Source organism: Grammomys surdaster, unplaced genomic scaffold (assembly GCF_004785775.1).
Source record: "Grammomys surdaster isolate TR1022 unplaced genomic scaffold, NIH_TR_1.0 1036, whole genome shotgun sequence".
Lineage (NCBI taxonomy): Eukaryota > Metazoa > Chordata > Mammalia > Rodentia > Muridae > Grammomys > Grammomys surdaster.
Window position 1 is genome coordinate 582,532 of NW_021605455.1, and position 20,133 is coordinate 602,664.

Below are 20,133 nucleotides of genomic sequence, written 5' to 3' on the forward strand. Positions count from 1 at the left end.
AGAAAGGGAGAGAGAGAGAGAGAGAGAGAGAGAGAGAGAGAGAGAGAGAGAGAGAGAGAGGAACATGTAGACCCAGAAGCATGGTGGAGCCTATAAAGGAAGAATGAGGTGGGACAGGGATGGGGGAGACAGGAAATGAATATCTGTAGTAGGACCCTCTGCTCACCAAGTGAGACCACAGGGTCTCAGAGGGGAAGGCCAGACTGTTTCAGTTCCAGCTACTTGATTTCTGCAGTGAGCTCAGGCCCTCTTTAATGTCAACTCCTGTTGGCTTCCTTTGGAGACAGAAGTTTGTTTGTTGGTTTATTCCTGGATTGGCTTTTGTTTGCCATGCAGTGCGTGAAGGACGGACTTTCTGCTGACAAGCAATGAGTTTGGGGACTGCTTCTTCTTCCATATACATCCGGTATACATGGAGGACACTTCATCTGCATACATGAAGCATGAACAGAAGGAAGGAACTCCTCAGAATAGCTACATGATTTCCCTCCACGTATAGACCAACTGCCACCAACTCTCCAGCTCTCACAGGCCTGAGCTGAGCTTCAGTTCAACTGCACTGACAATAAGGAGCCTCCCAGAAGCCCTGGTCTCTAGTGGCTCTGCAGGGCTTTAAGTCTTAGGAGTTATTTGGAACACACCAATAACAGAACATTGTGGGGCCGTGTCCTCCCCGAGTCCCCTAACCCTTCACAAATCTCCATCCCAGGTCACCAAATACAGCAGGATTCTTTGTCCTTCATTTGAGAAAACTGATGATGAAGAAGAAGAAGAAGAAGGAGGAGGAGGAGGAGAAGGAGGAGGAGGAGGAGGAGGAGGAGGAAGAGGAGGAGGAGAAGGAAGAAAGAAAGAAAGAAAACTACCCAGAAACACAAAACAAACAAAAACAACCGAGCAATCAAAATCTTAGCCACTGATGGAGGGAGACAGGGTTAGGTTATATCAACCACTCAGTAAATTATCAATCAGCAAGTTATTAAGAGCCGTTGCTATGGGGCACATACTTGTAATCCAGAAAGTTGGGGAGCAGTATGAACACCTCGAGGCCAACCTGGGCTACATATACCCAAATCCTGTCTCAATGCTTCACACACATCCCACCCCACCCCCACCCCCACCAAATAAAGCCACATCTTGCTGTTTTTGTTATTTGCTATTTGGTTCTGATGCTACAAGTCTGAGGCTCGGGAATACAGTAATAGGGTACATGCCTAGCGTGCAAGAAGTCCTGGGTTCTAATGCCAGCACCATGAGCGAAAATTCAAAAAGCAGTATTCATGAGAGAGCCCCCCACCTCTGGAAGTCTGTTAAGACACAGATCTGGGTTCAACCTTGAGCTTCTAGTTCACTTGGACAGAAGAGAAATCCAGGAGTTAGAAATCTGAACTTCTGGTAAATTTCCAGGGGAATTCTGATGCTGGTGAAGGGGAACCCCACTTTGAGAACCTGATGCAGAGTCGAGTAAAAGTGTGTGTTCAGCTAGGAGCTGGAACACATTAGGGTAATGTGTACATTCCAGTGACGAGGGAGGAAGGGGCAACCCTGTTTGCTCTATGTATGCATGAAATGTGCTCTGACTCTCTGGGTCAGCCAGAAGAGGCCTCATACAGAGGCCTTATCCTTCCAAAGCAGAGGAGCATACCAGCCATTCGAATATGCTTGATCTGACCCTATGCTTCCCCAAGGCCCCCAGCTCAGGTGACTACACCATCACACACATTGCTGATCTCTCTTGGGCTTGACACCACCAGCCCCCAACTGGCTGGGCAGGACTTCGAGGCCTGGGATTGTGCAGCTCACAATGGAAGGAAGAGGGTGTAGGAGGGAGGTCCCTGTGCTGACCCTGGTATTGTTCTTGGGCCAGAAGAAAGCTTCCTCCCTCCACCCAGCTACTGCAATACCAGAAAAAAGCGACATCAAGCCAGTGAGAGTCGAGAGTCGGCGCGTCCTGGGAAGTGGGGGGTGCTGCCTGCTGGCGCTGGCCTGGGAGCTGAGGCCCATTCACAAATGCCTGCCGCAGAGCACGTAGCCCTGTCCGCCCCTGACGCCACTCGTGGAGACAGAAGCCTGGGTAAACGAAAATAACCAGCTTCTCCGCCTTCAAACCTACTGCTGCCAGGAAGGAGACCAGAAACTCCCCTGGCTCATAAAGGAATAATGGATGCTTCACACTCTCAAAACACCTTCCCCTTCCCCCGGCTTCACGGCTCCTTCCGCTGGCCTGGCAGATCTCAGGCGAGAGAGCAGCATGCAACCTAGCTTACACAAACTGGCTCAAGCCACCAATAGCATCCCTAAAGTGGTGTGTGTGCCTGTGTGTGTGTGTGTGTGTGTGTGTGTCTGTGTGCGTGCGCGTGCGCGTGCGTGTGCGTGTGCGTGTGTGTGTGTATGCCTAGCTCTTGCAAACTTCCATAAGGTGAGTGGTTAGGTCATACGAGGGGTCAGCCAACAGTAGACACACTCAAAACTGGCCTAGCATGGGCCATAGGTGCTCTCCTAGCAGAGATTAGTGTACCAGTGGTTAGAAGACGCACTACCTCTGTGCACCCACAGGTAAGGCCTAGTGGACCAACTTGTGATCTGCTCCCAGCACTGAGTGCTTGGCACCTCTGCTGGCTACCTCTTCCCAAGCCCTGCTCACCCTCAGCAGGGTAGGGCAGGGAAGAGCAGGTGTTCTCATCATAGCATTAGCCCTGAAGCAGGTAGTGTCTAGCCTGGCCTCCCTTAGGCCCATGACTCTACTTCCCAGCTCTCCAGCCCATGCTGGCTTTATGATCATTCCCTCACGACTGACAGAACACTTCTGGAATTCAGCAAAGGATTATGGGTATGGTTTGGCTCCAAGCGGGTCATGGAGCAGATAACCTTTCCAGTGGTGGCAAGATCTGTCATTTGCAGTCCCAAGCCTGATCTAAACCAAATAGCCACCTTGGTAGCTGTGGGGAGCTGTGTATGATTGTAGAAATTCCTCTTCCAGGAGGTCCCAACAGAGCCCAGTACATGACTTGCCAAAGCCTTCTTTCATCCCACTCAAGAACATCCAGCCGAGCCCCTGTGTGGCCCTGAGCCTCCACCAACTGATCCTGATGCTCACGAAACATCTCCGGAAGGCTATGCCCCTACTCTCTGCAGCCTCCTTCCATTCTGTATCATGACCAGCTTACTTCCCCTTGATGCCGTGTTCTCTTTTTTTCTGATACCCTTCCCCCATACAATCAAGGTTGAGTTCAAGACTTCCCTCCTCTGAGAAGCACAAATATAGGAGGAGTCATGAAACATGAGACACACTGAAAACTGGCCTAGCATCAAGTCCCTAGGAGGTCTAGGGAGGCTCTGAGGGAGGATGTGGTCTGACTTATTCAGGATAGCTTCAAAGAAGAAAGAGAGGGAAGCTTTGGGAAGGAGTGATAGATGGGGACTGACATACTAGAAAACAAAGAGGAAAGGGTGCCTGGGAGAAGCTCCCAGCCCCTCTAGTGAGCTGATGGCAAGCATTCTTGTAGCACCTAGTCTGAGGAAGCCACAGGAATCCAAGAGAACCTCTGTCCCCAGCAACTCCAAGAGACTCAAGAATGGCTCCTTGTCCGTCAAGCCTGTCCTTCTGTGTTCACTCTGATCGGAACTGGTCCTGTTAAAGAAGCACTTTGCAAAGGCAACTTACAAATGCCTTTCCATCTCTATGGGGCTCACACCTTGGACTCCAGCCTAGTTTCAAAATGCCAAACAGGTATATGATCCTGGCTGTGCAGCTGAAGAAACAGAGGCCCTGACAGGACTGTTTTAGATGAGGTACATGACGCGCTATGGTTGAGGATAGCTTGCCTTTCTTCCCATTGATGTTCCAGGCAACCTTCTTCTGTAAACGACTGGATAGGAAATAGTGTAGGTTTGGAGTCAACGGGATGGTGACCTGGCTATACAGCTCTACAAGGACCAACACTGCCACAGCCAATGAGCAAATAGAGAGCAGAGGCTATACGGCACTAATAGGCAAGAGGCCTAGACTTAGTGTGTGGCCTGCAGTGATCCTGGCCTCATTGTGGGTCACATAAGGATGGTGGGCTCCTTGGACCTCCTGAAGCCAGCCCTACTCAGTTCGGAAGGCAGCTGCCACCTCAGGTCCTGCCTCCCTGAATTCTGTTCCTCAGGGGGTGGGAAGGGAAGAACCCGTGAGAACCCGCTCAGGCTTAGCCAGTTGCCTCTTCCCAAGGGCCCTTCCTGGTTGTCAGCACCAGAAGTCTTCAACTCCTATGTAGTTTCTATAAAGGACTCACAAGTGGTAAAAATAACAATAGGCACGACTCACTAGTGCGGTGTTCCCCATTCCCCATGGGCCCTGCTACCTGGGGCCTCAGACAGGAAGCCTGGATTGAAGTGCTTCTGGTCTCCTTTATTTTTGTCCTAATCGAGGAGACTCAGGGGAAGGGAGGATGGGGAGGTGAGGAGCTCTGGTAGGTAGGTACTCATCTTCAGACAGCAGGGAGGGGAGCTTTGGAAACCTGATTGTTGAAAGTAACAATTCATATTTGACCCTTTCTCAAAACTGTCATAGAGATTTTCCTCCTATCTTCCCTACCCTTTCCCATATGGATCACCTTCCAAAGAAGAGAGAAAAGACGGCCACTTTCTCTGTGCCAATCAAGAAACTGCACTTCCCTCTAACTTGTATATCCTTTGCTGCCTAGAGCCAGAAAACTGGTTTGCGGAACTACTGCTTCTTCCTTGCCTTTTACAAATGGGCCAGGCTGTCCAAATCCTAAGGCAATTGACACCAGCTCTCCAGACCATAAAATGATAATGGAATGAACCTGTCACTAGGTGGCTTTGAGAATACAGGTTCTAGTCACAGCACCTATGAGGTAGAGATAAATGTCGTAGACCAGGGTACAGAGTTGAGTGTGAGACCCTGGGGACAAGGGCAATCCAGGGCTCATTTACATCCAACTGTGAGCCCCCTGGATGTGTCCACGCACCAGGAGGAAGGGTAAAGAGAGAGGCAGGGAGTGCAGGAACAGCATAGCTCAAAAGGTTGTACTGAGAAGGCGACACCTGACCAGAAGACAGCTGCAAAAATAAATTCAGTAAGAAGTATCTCCTCTGTCCTAAATAGGACATCTTCATCAGGCCACTCCCTTAAAGGCTCAGGGATGCATGCAGAAGAGAAGGTGGAAAGACTGTAAGAGCTAATCCAGACACAACAGGCCTGATGCACATACAAACTCACAGAGACTGTGACAGAATGCACAGGACCTGCACAGGTTCAAACCAGACAAAATCCTCAGCAATTGACATCCACCAGGAGAGGGAAAGTAATTTTTCTCCAACCAAGTCTCACTGGGTATTGGCCACGCTCCAGGGCAGGTCCCCTGCCCAAGAGCAGTTGGCCAACACAAAGCAGACTCCATGGTTTTGGTGAACTTTTATTTTCTTTTGTCTTGAGAGGGAGAAGGAGTATGGAGTTCAGTAAAGAGTGGGAAAGACACAGGAGAGGTTGGAAGAGAGGAAAGAATAGGATCAAAATATATTGTATGGAAAAAATTAAAGCCAAAAAACTAAAAAAATTTAAAGAGGCAGGTGTCTTCAAGAAGGTGCTTGGTGCATGTTAGCAAGTGTTAGTCATTGGGACACACCCATCAGTGGTGTCTCACTGAGGGGACACTAGAGAATGCCATGCACCGTCTGCAGAGAAGGTACTCAGGCCCTGTGTTTGACCAAGTCCATCAAAGGTACCCAGTCAGTACTCGTGCACAGAATGAAAGAAGTCAGACCGCTCCTCTCAGAGGATTGTGAGGTAACAAGAAGCAGCACAGCCTTAAGGGCTGAGGGTGAGGCTGGGGTGCAAGGAGCTAGGTGTTCATGTGACTTGTGCCTGGGCATTTGGGGAGATTTTACTAATCCTGTGTCTATGAGTTCACAGATTCCGGAAGTTTCCAGAAGACTTGGCAAGAGAGACAACACAGCCCTAGGGAATGATAGTTACTCTTTCCCATCTGGAGGGCTGAAGCATTGGCCACAGCCACCCTAGCCGCAATGCCTATCAGATGTAGGGCAGAGGGCTCCACTAGCCTGGTCTCACATGGTAACAGTGCCACCTGCTGGAGGATGGAGGCAGCTCCTGCCCCAATATCATTTTTTACTTTGCCAAGTATTAGATGAATCAGAGGGAATTCTTGGTTATCATTTTATGGGTGGCTGATTTTCATTTTGTAATTACCTTTGCCCCTCAGGTTCCAGGGGGTGTGGTGAGTGTATAACTCTCACCCAGTCTTCATCTGATGCATGGTGAGGGAAGAATCTAAGTGCTTACTCCTAATTACTGTTCTTGTCTGTGTCTCCTCCCCTCTCTTGTTCTCTTGTGTGGGGGAAAAAAAAGCTTGAGACATATTCTCCTAAGGCCAAAAGGCTACTTACTGTCCCTTGGGTCTTTTGGGGTCCTCCACAGGGAGTGCCTTGGTCACAATCATGAGGCAAGACATTCCATTTGACTTAGTTACACAGGACATTCAGGAAGAGCCTGGCCCAGTTTCCCTAATCCAGCTAAGTCATTGAGGTCAGAGCCAACTAATAATTATTGACAGGCATAGAATTTAGCTTACAAATGTCCTAGCAGAGACACAAAATGAAGAAGTAAGGGGTACTGTCACTCCTGTTGCCAAATGAATCACAGACGGCATACCATTTGCCAGATGAAGAAGCCAGGGAAAAGGATCAAAATGTGTCCCTAGCTGGGCATAGTGGCACAAGCTTATAAATCCCAGCACACTGGAGGCAGAAGGTGAGCTGGTGTAAGTTTGAAGTCAGCTTCGTCTACACAGTGAGATTTGTCTCCAAAACAAAACATTAAAACAACCACCAAATCAAACCAAACAAACCAAACCAAAACCCCTAAAAAAAAAACAACAATAACAACAAAAACACCACACACACACACACACATGCGCACACACACACACACACACACACACACACACACACGAGACACACATTGTTTGTATAGGAAAAATTTAGGCAAGACATCAGATGCATCAACTAACACTGTCTTTCTAAAGAGTTTTACAGAAGACACACAGGCATTAGAAAAAAGAGCATGGGCAGAGGTGGGGGCGGAGGTGGGGAGGGGCAAGGGCCATCCATTAGGGCATTAAGGCACCTCTCTGTACCTCAGTAATGTGAAGGAGACCCCAGGGCTGCCAGCCTTACCCTGGTATCTCTCTATGATAAGCAGACCGAGGTGAGATGGGGCAGAGACTCAGCAATGAAGGGAAATAGCTCCTGGAGTCGCTAAACCTGGGAATGACAACGCCCAGGCTGGGACTTCCTTTAGCAGTGGGACGGAGGTGAGGCCGGGGGTGTGCGAGAGAAGCAGGCCTCATTCCTGTCCCTGAATTTGAACTTGGATGGCTCAGATCATGGATCCAGAAGCTTTGTCTATCCCCTTGTGTGTCCTACCAGTTCTTGTCCTTCCAAGGAGAGAGGCCGATGCTTTCCAGCTCCCCAGACTCACCAATGCTGCATTCCCGGCATGCTTAGGCACCCTGGGAAGGTGGTCCTCTTGACTGTGTAACTGTCCTCCTGGGGGTAGCAGCCATATGCTCTGAGGGTTCCTGGCAATCCTAGCATAGCAGAGGATGTTTGGTCCTGAGTGGTGTGCCTTTTACTTCTTTTCTCGCCTATAAAATCTGAGTAGGGTCATTTTGGGACAATCTGCTCACTGGGCATTGATGCGGAGGAAAGATTGTATAGACCTTTGACTGCTGGGGACCAGGGCTTCTCACTCAGCTAGACAAGGAGACATTGACACCATCTAGCGGCAGAGTGGTGCATTGATACCCTCTAGTGGCAGAGTGGTGCACTGACACGCCCTAGTGGCAGCATACAGCCATCCAAGATGGTAACAAAATGACCACTGCACTGAAAATGGCAGGCAGACCATGCCATTCTCTCATATGTAGTTTATAATGCAGTGCCACAGTACAACACCAAAGTTCCCTGGGACCCCAACATACTCTCTGCCATGTGGGTCCCAGGCTCTGCCCTATGGTTTCACCACTCAGAATGACTGAACCCTGAGTCCATGTTGCCTCCTGCTGCCTTACTTGACCAGAGCTTCTAGAGAGCAATAGCAGGCTCCACCTACACAGAGCAGCTGTGGGTGCTATAAAGCCTGCCTTGGGCTTTCCCCTAGCCCAGTCTCCCGATCTTCCTCCCCTGCTGCTGCCGCAGGGAGACTTGGTGACTCTTACATCACCAGCTGAGGTGGCTCAGTAGGTGAAATGTTTGCCTCACAAACAGGAGGACCTGAATTTGACCCCCAGAAGCCACATTAAATGCATGTGCTTGCAATCCTAACATTGAGGAGAGAGAGCGTGACAGGAGGATTCCCAGGACTCACTGGCCAGCCAGTCTAGCTGGCAAGTCCCAGGCTTATGAGAAGCCATGTCCCAAAGGAGGCAGAAGGAGTGCCTGAGGAATGACACCTGAGGTGCTCCTCTGGCCCCCACAGAATGAATGTGTGTGTGTGTGTGTGTGTGTGTGTGTGTGTAAAAGGGGAGGGGACAAAGCCAAACCTCACCTACATTGGCCCTTACTAAATGCTATTTGTGGGTGGGGAGCCATTCTTATAGCTGGGGTTCCTAGAGATGCAGGTGTGATCTCTAGACATGGACACCTGCTTGCCCCAAGACTATGGGTAGCTCTGAGGGCCCAGGCCCACAGGCCTCAACAGCCCCAGCAATGAGAATTTCTATGGTTTGCACTAAAAGGGATTGTCCCTAGGATCTACTGCTCACTGTGAAAATACACCCAGGTAGGATTGCCAAGGGTAGGTAGCTTTGGCTACAGGGGCTGGACCAGGAACCATGGTCACATCTGATTTCCAACTGAGGACATGCCACCACCACCCCGCCCCCAGTGCTCCCAGGAGAACTACCACAGTCATTAAGCCTGGAGCCACTGGGGTTCTCTGCTCTGAGCTGGAGCCCCAAGGCTTTGGAAACTGTAGCAGCTTTGTGGAGCCTGTAGGGAGAGGACACAGACTTTCACCCTAAGGGACTGTGACCTGGGCAAGATGCCAGTGTCTGCTCGGCATTTACAGCTCTAATGACAGGGCATTTGGTCTGTTACTCTTGTCATTTCCTTGAAGGGACCATGCCCTTCCTGAGGAACAAATGCCATTCTCTCTAAAAGGCCGGGGCAAAGTACCCACCCGAGAAGGTTAGTTGAGGGAGGGAAGGAGAGAGGATGCTTGGTGGAGGTGCCTGTCGCACACTGAGCGGCTGCCCCCACCCTCCCCCACCAGTGCTTTACACTCGACTGCAGTCATGTGACTAATTTTGTCCAAGTAATTCTTCTGGGACCAAACATTTAAGACCCAGGGCATGAATCCCATCCGCCATCTCTGCCAGGGCTACCTAGATACCCTTGGGGGTGGCAAGACTACATACAGAATCTGACTGAACCCCTGAATCCCCAAGGAGACAACTTGGGGACATTTAGATCCCTCAGCACATGTGAACAGCCACTGAGAGTCAACGGTTTCATGCCATGTTGTAGCCAATAAGATCCTAACACAAGAGGTAATAGAGAGGCCGTCAAGCCGGATCCCAGAAACTACGCCCCCAAAGAGCATCAGCAGGAAGTGAGAGGGGGCAGGGTGTGGGGTGAAGGGAATGGGCTCAACAACAGAACAGATAAAACTCCCATGATCTGTAACCCCCAGATGGCCATGCCTCTAGAAAGCCATTCTTCAACGGCATTCTCTCATAGACTGGGGCTGTATTATGAAGGTGCGTGTGGCCCGAGAGTGTGTTGTGAAGGACATATAGCTACAGCCTCCCCAGTGTCCTCGTCTAGGGAGAGAGTCTGACATGTGAATGAGAAGGAACTCTGGGACAGGGATCGTCCTGCAGAGGTGAGAGGAGGTCTGGAGGACTGGGAAGATGGGCTTGCCCTGTGTCTCTGAGAGGGTGTCACAGGGGAGGTGACCTCAGCAAGATAAGACCTGTAAGGTAGAACAAGAATGAGCTGGATGCCAGGCAGAGGGAAAGCAAAGAGAAATGAAGGACCAAGGCAGATGGGCCAGAGCCCAGCTGTACTGCAGGTAGGGTAGACTGAGTCCAGGTCGGAGGCCAGGGAGGTTAGCTGGATCAAGAGTGGACAGAAGCTTGGTCCTCTATGGGAAGAGAAGATGTTAGGGGACTAAGCTAGAGGGATGTTAGTGTCTAACTTCTCTTGAGGAGAGGGTGGAATGCAGGTAGGAAATGAGCTCAGGCTAACCCCCTTTATCTACTTCTTGGCTCTAGATGGGAAGGAAGGGAGCTGGTGGATTTCTGTCTGGGAGTTCATTTATCTCTAGACACACCAAGAGATTCCAAGGGAAGCTCGAGGTCCCCAGGCTACAGAGGTTTTCCTTCTTATATGGTGGTCGTCATAGTCTTTACTTGAGCACACAGTGCCTTCTGGGTAAATTTGGAAGTTCTAGCTAGTGTTTGATGGTCACTATGCATGCTCTCCAGTCACTGGCTCTCAGTGACTGAGGCTAGGAGTCCCAAACATTCTGCATGGCATTATGGGACTCCATGCTGTGAAGCCCTATACACGCCAATGGCATGGCCAGGGTAGCTGGCACTCAGGAGCCCCAACAGACAACTTGTGCAGGCACTTTCAGCTGGGTGGTGCTTTGAGGGATGTTACAAACTCTCAGAACAGCCATCCCCTGAAGAGCTGCTTCTCTGGGACCTGGAATTCTCATCTAGATTGCTGTGTCAGCATCAGCCTAGGGAGACCTACAGGAAATGCAAAGCCTTCATGCAGTGTCTAAGCCACTGTGGTCAGAATCATCTGGGACCTGAGGTTTCTGACTGTATTGTATATAGGAATTTCCAGAAATGTTTTAAAATCATGGATTCCTCTGTATGGTCTTGCAGCTGAGCAGGCCTTCCCTTGATGCAGCAGGGTCAGCTTTAGCAGTCAGAACATGACATATGGCAGAGCCATGTTTTCCTGTCCTTCTGAAAAGAGGCTGTGAAGGGGTGACGCTTCTGTTCTCTCACCAAGACATCCTCTTCATTACATGCTTCTTGCAGTTGTTTTGGAAAAAGAATAATCTTATTTGTGTGTGTGAGTGTCTGTGGGTACATGTGTGTATATGTGTGTGTATACATGTGTGTATGTGCATGTGTGTGTACATGTACGTGTGTATGTATGTGTGTACATGATGCGGGGTCCTCAGGTAGCAGCACACGTGTGTGTGCAGGTAACCTTGTGGAGTGCTTCTCTCCTTTCACCTTTGTGTGAGCTCCGGGGACTGAACTCGGGCCACCCAGCTTGTGCGGCAAGCTCGGTCACCCACCCAGCCAGTTCACTAGCTCATTCCTTACTTGCTTTGCTCCTGATATATTGGGAACTATGACCTGTAAGCCTAGTGTGGTGGCACACACCTGTAATCTAGCCCTTAGGAGGATCTCTGTGAATTTAAAGTCAACCTGGGCTACATGGAAAGACTCTACCAAAACAAACAAACTAACAAAACAGGCTGGAATGGTTCCTGCCACAGGTAAGTGGGGAAAGACATCAAGCATCGACCGGAAGTTATGTCTCATGCTAAAACATGTGAGAGATGGAAGCCAGGAGAGACAGATCCAGGGTAACTTCTAAAAAAGAAAAAAACACACCAGAGGGGATTAACATCAAAAGAAAAGACGAGTGAACTGGAGGGAGGACAAGACAGCAGAAGTCACCCCAAATAAGGAAAGAGGGGGAAAAGACCTTTAAAAGACGAGCAGATTTCTGACAAGCCCTGGGGAATGAGTAGTGGGGCCTGCAGACATTTGAAGCACAGACTGGGGACAAGGAAGATACACATTGAACAGTCTCCAAATATGCAGGCTGAGGAGTGGCTGGTTATAAAGTACCGGTGTGAGAGCCAGAGGTCAGAGTTCAACCTCCAGAATCTATGTTAAAGCTGGGCATGGTGCTGCGTGGTCCCAGCTGGGGGCGGTACAAACAAGAGAGGCTTTGCTGAGGAGCCAGTTTAGTTGAACTGTCAAGCTCCAGGCTGGTCTAGATGCTGGTTAGGTTTGTTTTTGTTTTGTTTTGCTTTGTATTTTTTTCAACTTGACAAAGCTCAGGCCATCAGGGGCAAAGGAGCCTCAATGAAGGAATTTCCTCCATCAGACTGAATGGGCAAGTCTGAAGGAGTATTTTCTTGACTGATGATTGATGTGGGAAGGCCCTGCCCATTACGGGCGGTGCCACCCTTGTAGTAAGCTGAACAGGCTATGGGAACCACCCAGTAAGCAGCACTCCTCCATGGCTTTTGCTTCAGTTCAAGCTTTCAGGTTCCTGCTCCAACTTCCTTCATAATAGAACTGAAATAAACTCTTCCCTTCCCGAGTTGCATTTGGTCATGTTTATCACAGCAATAGAAGGCCAACGAGGACAGTCAATCTCAAAGAATAAAGAAGATGGCAACTGAGGGAAACCCTTTTTGTCATCTCTGTGTATATACAGACAGGCACACACACACATTACACAGACACATATATCACATACACACACATCACACACACATTACACATATGTCACATACACACATCACACACACATACATCACATACACATACATCACACACATATCACACACACATCACATACACATCACATACACAGAGATCATATATCACATACACACACATCACACACACATCACATACACACATCACACACACATCACACACACATCACATACACACACACCACACATACATCACACACACACATTACATACATACACACATATCACACACACACATTACATACATACACACATATCACACACACACATCACATACACACACATCACACACACACCACACACCACACACACATATCACACATATATATCACACACACACATACACATACACACACACTCCAAAATATGACAAACACACAAACTCTAGATTTAAGAAACTGAGTAAACCCAGAGAGAGATGGGGGAAAGAGACCCTGCCAGCCCATCCTCACTCAAGTGCTAGGGTCATACTGCGGACTCCCTGGCCTCTCTCAGTGACAGGCTTGAGGCAGGGCAGAGAGGAGGACAAAAACCAGGATGAGATGGGAAAGTGTGGTGAACAACAGTGAAGCAGCAGAAGAGTTTCAGGAGTGAGACGAGCCGCAACTCCAGTCCCTTTCCTGGGGACTATGGCACTAAGTGCCATTTCTGCAACAGTTAGGTCTCGACTTATTGGCATCTCTAGGCCTGGGTTCACTCAGCTCTGCTGAGCGAGTGCTTCTTGTCTCAGAGCTCTGACCCATTCTGGGAAAGGAACACAATCAAGGACAAAATCAGCAATCACAGTGGGTGCCGGAGCTGCCAGGACAAGCTCATCTTTCAAGTGCCACGTTAGACACTCTGTAGATCTTCCGCCCGTGTGAGCGTGCGGTAGAATGCTCACCGCTGTGGTGTTGGGTCAAGGGAAAAACTTCCAAGCTAGACTGGTGGCCAGCCCAAGTCCCCTTCATTAAAGAGACAGGTTCTCGAATGTCCTTATGGTGTCACCATGGTGGGTTGCCACAGCCACTGTCAGTGGGACAGCTGGTCCCTGGTGAGTCCCCATTCTACCCACTTGCTCCTATTGTCCATGACATAGGACATCACCGGCTGGAGCAAGGGACCAGCGGGCGTGCCCAGGCAGAGAGCAAGACCGAGGACCTACCTGCCAGGTCGGGAGGACCTTCTCAATGTCGTTCAGGCTGATGCCATCTCCATCTTCCTGCTTCCCCTTTCCACACCTAGACCACAAAAGACAGAATGGTATTGAGAGGATGGCTCATCAGGCTCTGGGGAGGATGTCTTATCAGGCTCTTGTCCCTGCCTGGCTGCAGGAGAGGTGTGGCCCTGCTCTCAGCCACTCAGCCAAGGAAAGGACCCCAGGGTTGGATTCCTGTAGCCCTCCTGCAACACATATCTGAAGGGAGGTGAGCAATGAACCCATTGATAGCTCCTTCCAGGCACAGCTGCTATACTCCCAGCTAATATCTGCCCTACCCCCACAATTCCTGAAAATGCTGGTTCATTTGGCCTCATTGCACCAAAGTGGGGCGAGGGGATCAGCGAACACAGAGAGACCAAACAACCATCGCAAAGTCACACAGGCAGGCAGGAGATGGCAGAAACCCAGCGTAGCCTCCTCCTCCTTCTTCTTTTTTTGTTTGTTTGTTTTTCGAGACAGGGTTTTTCTGTGTAGCCCTGGCTGTCCTGGAACTCACTCTGTAGATCAGGCTGGCCTCGAATCCGCCTGTCTCTGCCTCCCAAGTGCTGGGATTAAAGGCGTGCGCCACCACCGCCCGGCTAGCCTCCTTCTTCTTTGTCTTGCGTCTGTAACACCAGCCATAGCTATACTGTGTGTTCTGTATTCAGGGTCTCTGTGGATGGGTGTGCCTGCAGACTGAGAATGCTGGCCCAGTTCACTACCCAATCTTAATCTTTTTACACATTTAAGCTCTTAATCTTTTTGCACATTTAAGGGTGCAGCTGCTAGCCCCAGACTGCCAGAGTTTGGACTCCAGAGTTTGCATCCCTTCCTGAGGGACTCTAAATCACGTTTTATACCTCCGTTTCTTCATTTGGAAAATGGGGATAATAAAAGTGCCTGAAATCATAACCTGGTTCGTGGATTAAAATGATAAGAAGAAGAGGCACAAGATAAGTATATCCCTTCTGCTTTGGCAGCCAGTCCTACTGTTATCATGCAGTCACGGGGCAGGGGAGCAGACAGGAGACCAATCAGAGCCTAGATCAGAGGCTGCCCCAGTCTCAGGTACATTTCTCATCTCTGACTCTCCCCATGGACAAACACCTCCAGCTTCAACTCAAACTCCAGGGTAATTTTCTCATTTGTTTAAATATCTGCCTAGCATTGCTTCTGGTTTCTTGTCAAGGAAAACAACCCAGATGTGGTTCCAGACAGACACCATAGAGCTCTTGATAAGAGTAAATTGGAAACTCACCTCCTAGGGCTATGAGCATAAACTTTCCACTAGAGGGCAGCATAAGGCAAGAGTCCCAAAAGTCAGGTTGTGTGTGTGTGTGTGTGTGTGTGTGTGTGTATGTGTGTGTGTTCTGAAACCCAGACAGGAAAAAAAATCTGGCAGGCCAAACTAGCAAAGGCTTAGGTGGAAGAAAACAAGGACCTGAACATGGCCTCCATTAGACCATTCTTTTCTTCATCAGGCATGGCTACATGGGGCTATGGGTCTAGCCTGGCATTTAGGTTCAACAGCATGGAATTGGTGGGAGATAGCCCAGTGGAACTGTGGCCAGTACCCCCCATCCAGGGCACAAGGTGGTGCTGCAGGAACCCGGAGGGGTGGGGTGTAGAGGTGATGGACGAGGGCAGGAAGGACAGCCTGAGAGAATGGTGAAGAAAGTCACAGGCCATTGAGTGAGAGACACAGTAAAGCCAGGAGCCCAAATCAGTTACACTGCAAGCTGGGCTTCTGGCTTCAGTTTGCTGGAGAACAAAGTATGTGTTGAAGTGGAGGGTGTGCCGAGGATGTACCTGTGATGGTCCAGGCTCAGGCAGGTGGAGATGGAGCAGACGGGGCATGGGGAGAGTGTGACAGGTGTAAAGTGAGAAGAGATGGGTCAGGCCTCGGCTGCCACACCCATTGTGAAGTGCTGGGCCACAGTGAGGAGGCAGAGGAAAGCCAGGCTGGACCACACAGCTATCTTTGAATTAATCATTCTGCCTGACAGTGATGGGCTGGCCTGCAAAAGCACCAACTGTGTGCCATGTTCAGGCCATAGATGTTGTGAAGGAGCTGACCCCACTGGAATGGCTGATGCCACTCTTTAAGGTCTCATGTGGGTAAAACACACCTGAGAACTGAACTCACCAGGTGGAATTGGGCTCAGAGCCCGTGGCAGACTCCATTGAGCAAGTACGGGCCGGGCCTTAGCCCTGTCACCGAAGCAGTCTGAGGTCAGCAGTGGGCATTGTACAGAGGCCAGCTCTGACCACTAGCCTGCCTGGCCAGGGTGAAACTTCCTACAAAGCTGCAGGTGTGGCAGGCAGATGGTGGCTGCAGACCAGCTGAGTTACTGCTGCCAGTGGGGTTGCCAAGGCAACGGCTCGTTCCAGTTCTGTCCCTCTATGGGAACACAGGCTGTGGGAAGCCTTGGCAACCTGCTTCTGAGGGAGGCTGCAGTGGCTGGACACATGGAGTCCTTCCTTCACATGTCAAGGCTAAGGGGGACGGAGTTCCTGACCTAGCCACAAGGTGGCCACGGGGCACTCCCCATAAATCCTGAGTGGCAGGGTAAGTCCAGGGCCAGAGTGTCCGTCTACCCTAGAGAGTTAAGCCAGCTTCTGCTGGTGAGCGAGCCTAGCCAAAGAAGTAGGACCTGCAGCTGGTGAATGGGGGTGGCCTGGTCTTCTGGTTTTAGACAGTGTTGTTGGGCACAGAATAATCTTCCCTGTGTGGCCATTAATCAGCGCCTCCCACAACCTGCTTATGATGGGGCTGCTCTTCTTATGAGGAAGCTGACATACCCTGTGATGGTTTGTATATGTTTGGCCCAGGAAGTGGCACTATTAGAAGGTGTAGACCTGTTGGAGTAGGTGTGGCCTTGTTGGAGTAGGTGTGTCACTGTGGGCGTAGGCTTTAAGACCCTCATCCTAGCTGCCTGGAAGCCAGTGTTCTGCTAGCAGCCTTCCAATGAAAATCTCAGCTCCTCCTGCACCATGCCTGCCTGGATGCTCCCATGTTCCTGCCTTGATGATAATAGACTGAACCTCTGAACCTGTAAGCCAGCCCCAATTAAACGACCTTTATCAGACTTGCCTTGGTCATGGTGTCTGTTCACAACAGTAAAACCCTAACTAATATACACCCATTCGCCACTCACAGATTAAAGTGCCACTGTCACCTACATTTCCCAAGTCTCAGCTTCCCCACTGGTGTCACCAGACATGCTCCCAGGGAACACAAAGGAGGGACAGGAGCTACCCAGGAAATATCTCCACAGTGCTCCTTAGAGATTTTACCTTCCAGAGTCCCTCATTTTCACCTCATTTCATGAGTATTTTATTTAACTCTTTCTGAACTCCATTACTCTGGCCTATAAAATGGGGTGAGACCATCACTGCTCCCAGGTTCCTGCTCAGTCCCACCTCTTATGCCACCAAGAGGCATGGCCTCTACAGATGGGAAGGGGCAGAGCATCTGCTAGAGGACACGTGGCATACAGTAAGACATCCCATCATGTTGGTTATGTTTAGTGCTAGAGAGACATGGAGACGGGAGTGGGCAGCAAGAACAGGAGGAAGAGCAAAGAAAATCATCACAGTAAAACTGAGTCCCAAAGTGGGAGACTGAGACCGAGGATGGGAAAACCCAGAAGTCTTTTATACTGTGATGCACAATATTCAGCTTTGGGAACAAAAAGCTGAATATGACAAAATATAACAACATAGCTCCTGAAAAAGTTACCCAGAGTTCCCACATGGCTGAGCAATCCCAGGAGGGACCTAAGCAGATCCAGCTCATGACGGCATGTCCCAAGCATTAGTTTTTATAGAAGCCCAAAGGAAAGGACCCAAGTCTTCACCAATGGATGAATGAGTGAACAATGGTGGAGTAGCTGGCACCATGGAGTGAGTATCACTCAGCTACTCCATGGAGTATCACTCAGCTACAAAAAGGAATGGGTCCATGGATACTTGTGATCAAACCTTGATAACGCCAAGAAGAAAGACAACAGACAGAAAGGACACAAATAATTCTGAGTCTATAACACCCAGAAAAAACCTAAACTCACAGAAATGGAAAGCAGATTGGTGGTTACCAGCGGGTAGGGGAGGGCTGGACATGAGGTTATGACTGGAAGTGGCCACACTGTATGGGGGCAGCAAGAAGACAGAGGCAGTGATTGCAGAACTTTGTAAACATGCTCAATGCTGTCAAATCGCTGTTTAAAGTGGTTGATCTTATGCTACATAAATGTTACCTCTGTAAAAATTACTTTTAAAAAGCTGAAAAGCAGCAATGGCTATTTGTCCATGTCTGGCTGGTATCACATATGTGTCCTGAGGGCAGTTCAGGCCGAGACCACCTTTTAAAAACAGGTAATACTGGTCCCTGGAACCAACAAGGGTGAGACAGGCCAGTGAAGTCTGCACTCCCAAATGGTGCTTCTGCATTGGCAGGCAGGTCAGCGTCTCCCTGGGAGCTCGTATGAAGTGTGAGTCTCCAGCCTCTACTGGGTGTGTCTAGCTACTCGACACTGAAGCAAGCCAAAATCATCTGTACAGTTGAAGCTCAAGAGCCCTGAAAATCAAGTACACACACACACACGCACACCACAACCCACCTCATAGTGTCTTAAGGAAGTTTTCACTTTTGAATTGAGCTTCCATTCATAGCTACTCTTGGCTGCATGCAGCCGCAAGCTGTCCACCAATCACAGGTTGGACATGGCTTCGGCGGAAGGTACCTCACACCTCCCGAATCTGAGACTCGGGTGGGTCCTTTTCTGGTGTTCAAGGAAACCACCCAGATGCTCCAGTGACTGACCCACGAGAACAGCTACTTGACAAGAGACACTCAGGAACAGGCATATGGCTGGTCGGGAGGATAGAGGAATTCTCTAGAAAAGCCAGTACACCTGCAGTCCTGGGCTGAGCAGGGAGGACACTAAGGACATAGGTTCACTCCACTTCCCCTGTGCAGGGGAACACAGCCCTGTCCCTGCCACCTTACTCCTCTCTATGTAAGAGTACCTCCCCCCACCCCACCCCCAGAATCCTTACCCTTCTCTGTCGATGTGCGGTAGGGGCTGCTTGGGTGTATGGCGGACCTTCCGATGAAACTGGGTGAAATCCAGCTTTTCAGGCTGCAGGTCCCAGGTGGCACCACTAGGGGGTGAGAGAGGGCAACAAATACAAGAAGTCTTCTTAATACAGGGTAGGCAGGGGGTTCAGTGGACGGGGAGGACCTGTTCAGACCCCACTTGGGATGGAACTCAAGGTATTGGGCCTTCACCTTCCTTCAACTCTGCTGTGGGAAAATACATGCTTCCCAAACATGAATGTAGGCTGGCTGCCCACTCTGTAGGGGTCCCCAACAACCCAATTTGTTTCATGCCTACATTTAAGAAGGGCTGGAAAGAGAAGGACAAATATCTGTCACCAGCACACAAAATGGCGCTCAGGATAAGGTAAGCAGGGCCTGCTTCTCTGTTCCCGTCCTGGAGGCCTCTCCAAGGTGAGTCTGCAGTCAGGAAGCCCAGAGTTGGGTAGCTCAGGGGGTGGGGCAGAGATGACTAATGACTGGCCATTTATGCCCAAGGCCACTACCCACAACAGGGGTATGTCCCATGTCCTGAGGAGCCTGGTCAATCCCAAGCACCATCAGGCATCAGGAACCTTCTAAAATCTGAACCAGTCAGTCTTGCTTTTGTGTGTGTGTGTGTTGCTAAGGAGCAAACCTCAGGCATGACTTAGAGACACTCCACTAGAGAGCCCAGTCCCTTTTCTCTGTTGACTGAAAGGTGGGAAGGGTGCGTGTGGGGGGCAGTGACACCCCTGCCTCTCATTATAGCCGTGTGCCCCTTCTTCCATGCTCCTACCGTCTCTAGTCCCTCCTCTGCTCTCCCCCTCCCCTTCAGTCTGCCTGTCTTCCTTTTGACCTCTGCCTTTTGGCTCTCCCTTTCTTGGAGGCCCTGTGAGTGGTCCTCCTTCCCTACAGCCTCATCTCTGTTTCCATGCTGGATCTGCCCCATATGGCAGGAGACCCCCACCAGCCCTGGACATCAGACAAAAAGGAGGAAGTTACCTGAAGGAATCAAAGGTGTTGGCCGCCCAGATATCTGTGCCCAGCATGTCCAGGGAGTTGTCTTTGTTGCCATTCTGAAAGAGACAAGGAGAGGGGCTAGCATTACTTATGGGGCTAGGACTATGAAAACAACTGGGCAGAGGCTTACAGTAGGTCAAGCCTGAGATGGCCACTGGGGCTCTCTCTGACACTTAAGGCTGGCTAGCCTGCATGGTGGGGGCTGGAGGGAGTCACCTAAGGGAATATTGCAGCAGGAGCAGCAGGAGCAGCAGGAGCAGCAGGAGCAGCAGGAGC

General features: G+C 50.1%; 1 protein-coding gene across 1 annotated transcript in view; it reads right to left on the reverse strand.

Annotated features, from left to right (window-relative positions):
- The window catches only part of Ctif (cap binding complex dependent translation initiation factor), a 203,776-nt gene that overhangs the window by 151,456 nt on the left and 32,187 nt on the right, over nucleotides 1–20,133 (reverse strand). The window contains exons 3-5 of the mRNA XM_028783220.1: nucleotides 19,840–19,913; nucleotides 18,816–18,920; nucleotides 13,719–13,794 (exon numbers count right to left, since the gene is read on the reverse strand). Of these exons, the coding sequence (XP_028639053.1) occupies nucleotides 13,719–13,794; nucleotides 18,816–18,920; nucleotides 19,840–19,913 (255 nt within the window). The remainder of the gene's footprint in view (nucleotides 1–13,718; nucleotides 13,795–18,815; nucleotides 18,921–19,839; nucleotides 19,914–20,133) is intronic.